The sequence below is a fragment of the Osmerus mordax genome, chromosome 22 (genome assembly GCF_038355195.1).
Source record: "Osmerus mordax isolate fOsmMor3 chromosome 22, fOsmMor3.pri, whole genome shotgun sequence".
Lineage (NCBI taxonomy): Eukaryota > Metazoa > Chordata > Actinopteri > Osmeriformes > Osmeridae > Osmerus > Osmerus mordax.
The window spans coordinates 8,243,393-8,250,155 of NC_090071.1; the positions used below are offsets into that span (position 1 = coordinate 8,243,393).

General features: G+C 45.1%; 2 protein-coding genes across 2 annotated transcripts; both read left to right on the plus strand.

The window, feature by feature from the left end:
- Positions 1–514: 514 nt before the first annotated feature.
- On the plus strand, positions 515–2,062 carry LOC136965865 (tubulin alpha-1A chain-like). The gene is made up of 3 exons (XM_067260147.1): positions 515–718; positions 801–949; positions 1,062–2,062. The coding sequence occupies exons 1-3, from the start codon at positions 598–600 to the stop codon at positions 2,040–2,042; spliced, it is 1,251 nt and encodes a 416-aa protein (XP_067116248.1). The 5' UTR covers positions 515–597; the 3' UTR covers positions 2,043–2,062.
- Positions 2,063–3,303: 1,241 nt separating this feature from the next.
- LOC136965823 (tubulin alpha chain-like) lies at positions 3,304–6,421 on the plus strand. Its single transcript, XM_067260087.1, has 4 exons — positions 3,304–3,342; positions 4,494–4,716; positions 4,991–5,139; positions 5,245–6,421. Exons 1-4 carry the CDS (start codon positions 3,340–3,342, stop codon positions 6,220–6,222), a joined length of 1,353 nt encoding a protein of 450 aa, XP_067116188.1. The 5' UTR covers positions 3,304–3,339; the 3' UTR covers positions 6,223–6,421.
- Positions 6,422–6,763: the final 342 nt, after the last annotated feature.

Below are 6,763 nucleotides of genomic sequence, written 5' to 3' on the forward strand. Positions count from 1 at the left end.
TGCCTAGCAATCCTGAAAAGCTATAAAGCAGCTCCAGGAACTTCTACCTGGCACCAAATCCTCAACTGCATATTCCAGATCTGAACAACCAGCCGATTCAAGAGAATTAAACATGGTGAGGACAATTTCTTTACATATATATTGATCATGTGGACAAACCTCATCAATGCAAGGTCTAAGAGAGTTTTAGAGGCCCTACATGAAAAAGTTAAATAACAGAGTAGGCCTAAACTGAGGGGACTTTGTTTGCTGTCCTAGAATTACAAAAAGGTACTGTTGTGTGTCATCACATACAAGGAAAAAAACGTGGATTTAACATGCCATTTCTAATTTAATTTAAATTGGAGAACAATTGGACATATTTAACTGAACTGCCTCATCCAGCTTGTTCTACTGTACCTAAGCAACAAAGCTTTATTGTATGCCGCTTTCTAGAAACATTTATGGAATTTAAGTAAGCGGCCATGTGACCCAAGTGATTCCTTTCTGTTCAAGCGTGAATGCATCTCTATCCATGTTGGCCAAGCTGGGGCCCAGATTGGAAATGCCTGCTGGGAGCTCTACTGTCTGGAGCATGGGATCCAGCCTGACGGTCAGATGCCCAGTGATAAGACCATTGGAGGAGGGGATGACTCCTTCAACACCTTCTTCAGTGAGACTGGAGCTGGCAAACATGTGCCTCGTGCCGTCTTTGTTGACCTGGAGCCCACTGTCATAGGTAAATAAAACATCTCAGTGTGGTTCCAATCAATTTTGAAACAAAAGGTTATGATACACAGGTAAACTATGCCTCCCCACAGATGAGGTGCGCACAGGAACCTACCGCCAGCTGTTCCATCCTGAGCAGCTGATCACAGGCAAAGAAGATGCGGCCAACAACTATGCCCGTGGACACTACACCATTGGCAAGGAGATCATCGATCTGGTACTTGATAGGACGCGCAAACTGGTAAGCAAGTTCACTTGGCACTTAGTATTAGACTACAGCTTGCTACTTATAGTATGTTTCTGACTTATTTGATTGAAAAAGCATAGCTCAATGATCTCTTCCTCTCATTCAGGCTGACCAGTGCACTGGGCTTCAAGGTTTCCTCATCTTCCACTCCTTCGGTGGAGGCACTGGCTCTGGCTTCACCTCCCTGCTGATGGAGCGTCTCTCTGTTGACTATGGAAAGAAGTCTAAGCTTGAGTTTGCCATCTATCCAGCCCCTCAGGTGTCCACTGCTGTGGTGGAGCCCTACAACTCCATCCTGACCACCCACACAACCCTGGAGCACTCTGACTGTGCCTTCATGGTAGATAATGAAGCCATCTATGACATCTGCCGTAGAAACCTGGACATTGAGCGTCCAACCTACACCAACCTCAACAGGCTCATCGGCCAGATTGTCTCCTCCATCACTGCCTCCCTGCGCTTCGATGGTGCTTTGAATGTAGATCTGACAGAGTTCCAGACCAACTTGGTGCCCTACCCTCGTATCCATTTCCCTCTGGCCACCTATGCTCCAGTCATCTCTGCTGAGAAGGCATACCATGAGCAGCTGTCTGTTGCTGAGATCACCAATGCCTGCTTCGAGCCCGCCAATCAGATGGTAAAGTGTGACCCCCGTCATGGCAAATACATGGCCTGCTGCCTGCTGTACCGTGGTGACGTGGTGCCCAAAGATGTCAACTCTGCCATCGCCACCATCAAGACCAAACGTACCATCCAGTTTGTGGACTGGTGTCCCACTGGCTTCAAGGTGGGCATCAACTACCAGCCCCCCACCGTGGTTCCTGGAGGAGACCTGGCCAAGGTTCAGAGGGCCGTGTGCATGCTGAGCAACACCACCGCCATCGCTGAGGCCTGGGCCAGGCTGGACCACAAGTTCGACCTGATGTATGCCAAGAGAGCCTTCGTGCACTGGTACGTGGGAGAGGGCATGGAGGAGGGAGAGTTCTCTGAGGCCAGAGAAGACATGGCTGCTCTGGAGAAGGATTATGAAGAAGTGGGAACCGACAGCGTTGGAGATGAAGGCGAGGAGGAGGGAGAGGAGTACTAGAGACTCATAGTACAAAACAATGTCTGTATAAATAAATTCTCAACAATTAGATTATCTCTACATCTACAATATCCATTGTCCGTTTTTAAAAACAATGAGATGCCCAGTTAAACCCATTTTGTTAAATAATTGTGCGCCACTTGTGGGTCACTTTTGCAATTTGCATTCCTGTTTATTTCCATCAACTTGTTTCTAGAACATTTTCCCACTACAGCCACAGTAAACTGTAACCGTGACTACTAAGGTTTAATACAATAGTAAGCTAATAAGCACCCATGTATGCAGTCTTAATATGTGATATCGGAGTTTAAACATTACACTTTAAATTTAACAAATTAATATATGTTAAAATAAACCTTTTCAAGAAATAGTTTCAAGATGTATGCACAAATTATTGGGGAGAAACCTTTTTCTACAAATGTTTTATTCATGTAATTGAGGCAGACATTGAATTGCATTTCTTCCTCTATTTTGCATTGTGATTAGCTAAGTCTATGAGACACCACAGTTACTAGTGCTATGATTATCAACAAATTGAAATTGGTTGCAGAAAGTACATATTTTGAAAGATGCTACAATCCATCATTTTCTTAATAGTATACAAAAACTAAAGAACTGATAATGTGTGAATGTTTGCACGAGAGGTTTGTACAGTGACTTCAGATACCCAACTTTTAAAGATTACTATCACTTTGCATGGCCTACAGTCTGGATTACAAATGATTAATTTCAACTAGATAATTTGTGTATATATATACATATACTGTATACAGAGAGATTCCTCCAACTTCACTTGTCTTACTCATAGTGGCTCATAGGACCTGGTATGACTGTATGCACACATTCTCTCCCCCAGGCCCCAAGATTTCTGCTTTCATCTCCTGTTTAACTGACTTCCCCTCCCAGTTTTTCACAAGGATATTCTTAAAACAATGTATTTTGTGAAGTGTCAATTGTAGCACCATTGTTTCCATGCATTCAATGGGTTAGAGTCAGGGATGTAAGTGAGTAGTTGGTGTGAGAGTACTCTATGGGGGTGCTGCTCATATTAGAAGTAGGTTATTTCCCTCTGACTTAGTTTCAGGCAAGCTGGCTGGCTCAGAGGCCGCCCTTTTTTTGTACTAACAGTTAATCCCGCCCATAGAACTCTGTGCTCCCGCCAACTGTGAAAATACAGCTTCCTGTCTCCCCCCCCCCCACCAGACTCACTATAAAAACCCCGCCTTGGCCTCCCTCCCCCATTACAGCCTTCATTCTCCGAATCCTCAACGTCGGCAAGAAGGAAAAATCTGACAAAATGGTAAGTGCTTATGATCTAGAGTTCAGAGATGATATCCAGCTCTGACTTCAATAGAGCAGAAAGGGTGCTTGAATTTTGTACAGACGGTACGAACAATACAGGAATATAAACATCATATCTATGACTAGAGAGTTAAAGTATACTGATTGCATGTACAGCGGCATTATTGAGATTTGAGGATTTTTTTTGGGGGGGGGAGCTCTTTTCAAATGAGCAGTGAGGACTGCATTGTGAAGATGAGGATTGAGAGCATGTCGGACTGACACCAGAGTACTGGCGCAGTTTCCTTAGACTATGGAAAAAAAGCATGTTGCAGTCAGCAGTATTTCATTAATTCCAGAGGAAAGTATTAAAAAGGACCCAAAAAAAGAATCGTCTTGAAAAAAAATATGAGATGAAATGTGTCTAATGGATATTTGATCAACTAAAGTATTTTGTAAATTCCTAATATGGTCCAGACATTGTAGTTTGTCTGTCCTCAAAAGACGCAATCTGATATCTGTCTGTCTGTGCGTTACACAAAGCAGCGTGCTCCGCTGCTGAGGGCAGGGAGGGGGTAGGGAGTGGCCCGCTCTTTGGATTTTTCCCTCTGTAGAGTTGGACTCTGAGAGGCTGCTTCTGGTTTTCATGGGGGAGGGGGGGGTCAGATCCTTTTCTCTGGGGGCTGCAGTAAAAGCCGTATGTGACTCAGCACTCCAGCCATATGCTGAGTAGGAACTCAACCCTTCATTTTAAGTAGCTATTGATTAACAGGGTTATGCCAAAGGAGATTTGATAGGGTTCATTTAAGGTTAAGCAAAGTCCAGAAAGCAACTTGAAGCAAAGTTAACACTTAGTACTGAATCTCAGAGGGATATTTTAAATCTCACCATTATCTCAACTAAATTTGAACTGTACAGAAGGCTGGGTTATGCATTGTTTTAGGGAGGGGCAGGTCCAATCCAAGATTCACCTTCAGAAGGTTGCATTTTCTGGGAGGAAAAAACCCATGTGTCTCTACTGTACACATCAGTAGTCTTCCTTGGCATGACACTTTATCATCAGATTAAGAGGATGTGAAACAAGAAAACTAACGAACTCATGTCATTGGTGAATTAAAAAAATATTTTGTGGTTTGGGTACACTAACACTTAACTCTTTATTTTCTGCAGCGTGAGTGTATTTCCATGCATGTCGGCCAAGCCGGAGCCCAGATGGGAAATGCCTGCTGGGAGCTCTACTGTCTGGAGCATGGGATCCAGCCTGATGGTCAGATGCCCAGTGATAAGACCATTGGAGGAGGGGACGACTCCTTCAACACCTTCTTCAGTGAGACTGGAGCTGGCAAACATGTGCCTCGTGCCGTCTTTGTTGACCTGGAGCCCACTGTCATAGGTAATACTAAAGCCATTTTGTTATAGTGATTTTTTAAGGTTAATATTTTAACCCTTGTGCTGCCTTCGGGTCACATGACCCAAAGGTTCATTACGAACCATCGTTGTGTTTACCCAATTTTACCCAATACAAAAACAAATTAAAATAATTATCTTTTAACCATCGCAATGTGGGGGGTCTGAGACAGCCCAACGGTTAAAAGGTTCTTCCTATCGCCCATAGATTAGCAAATTCTGCGTTGATTTGAACCTGTTTCTACCCTTTTCATCCACAGATGAGGTGCGCACAGGAACCTACCGCCAGCTGTTCCATCCTGAGCAGCTGATCACAGGCAAAGAAGATGCTGCCAACAACTATGCCCGTGGACACTACACCATTGGCAAGGAGATCATCGATCTGGTACTTGATAGGACGCGCAAACTGGTAAGAAAATGCACAGCTAACTGGTATTGGCCTACACGTTGCTACTTACAAAATGTATCTGACTTCATTGCAAAAACATGACTCATATTTATTCCTCTCATTCAGGCTGACCAGTGCACTGGGCTTCAAGGTTTCCTCATCTTCCACTCCTTTGGTGGAGGCACTGGCTCTGGCTTCACCTCCCTGCTGATGGAGCGTCTCTCTGTTGACTATGGAAAGAAGTCTAAGCTTGAGTTTGCTGTTTACCCAGCTCCTCAGGTGTCCACTGCTGTGGTGGAGCCCTACAACTCCATCCTGACCACCCACACCACCCTGGAGCACTCTGACTGTGCCTTCATGGTAGATAATGAAGCTATCTATGACATCTGCCGTAGAAACCTGGACATTGAGCGTCCAACCTACACCAACCTCAACAGGCTCATCGGCCAGATTGTCTCCTCCATCACTGCCTCCCTGCGCTTCGATGGTGCTTTGAATGTAGATCTGACAGAGTTCCAGACCAACTTGGTGCCCTACCCTCGTATCCATTTCCCTCTGGCCACCTATGCTCCAGTCATCTCTGCTGAGAAGGCCTACCATGAGCAGCTGTCTGTTGCTGACATCACAAATGCCTGCTTCGAGCCCGCCAATCAGATGGTAAAGTGTGACCCCCGTCATGGCAAATACATGGCCTGCTGCCTGCTGTACCGTGGTGACGTGGTGCCCAAAGATGTCAACTCTGCCATCGCCACCATCAAGACCAAACGTACCATCCAGTTTGTGGACTGGTGTCCCACTGGCTTCAAGGTGGGCATCAACTACCAGCCCCCCACCGTGGTTCCTGGAGGAGACCTGGCCAAGGTTCAGAGGGCCGTGTGCATGCTGAGCAACACCACCGCCATCGCTGAGGCCTGGGCCAGGCTGGACCACAAGTTCGACCTGATGTACGCCAAGAGAGCCTTCGTGCACTGGTACGTGGGAGAGGGCATGGAGGAGGGAGAGTTCTCTGAGGCCAGAGAAGACATGGCTGCTCTGGAGAAGGATTATGAAGAAGTGGGAACCGACAGCGTTGGAGATGAGGATGAAGAAGGAGAGGAGTATTAAAAATGTCAAAAACAACTCCACCTTGCTGATGCTCCATAACAAGCTACAAGTCCCTAATAATACAAAGGGTTAAATGGACTAGCAACATTGGTATCATTCAATGAAGTAGGCTAAGCACATTCCATTGCGCTACAAAAACCTCCCTGCCCCACTCACAACAACCATCAAACCTTTTGCAATAAAACTGTTAAAAAAATAAGCTGTCTTGGTTTTTCTTCCACAAATTACAATCTCTATGGTGCTGGCACACTGTCAGAAGCATATAACCCTAATACAGGATTTAACAGCAACAGACTGCTTCACACATAGTGAAGTGGGTAGTTTCAGAAAGTCCTTGCAAAGGCTACTAAGAAGACTATATAGGGTAACATGAATGACATGTCAGCAAGATAGTTTAATACCCAAATTATAGGGGTAACAACTTGTTCATGGCTTAACCATGTGGCTCAACCTTTTCCTTTCAGCATGCACACGACCATTTTCAAATATGGTTTGATAAAATGCTCAGCTAATATAACGCAATGTTGACCCTCATGGGTTT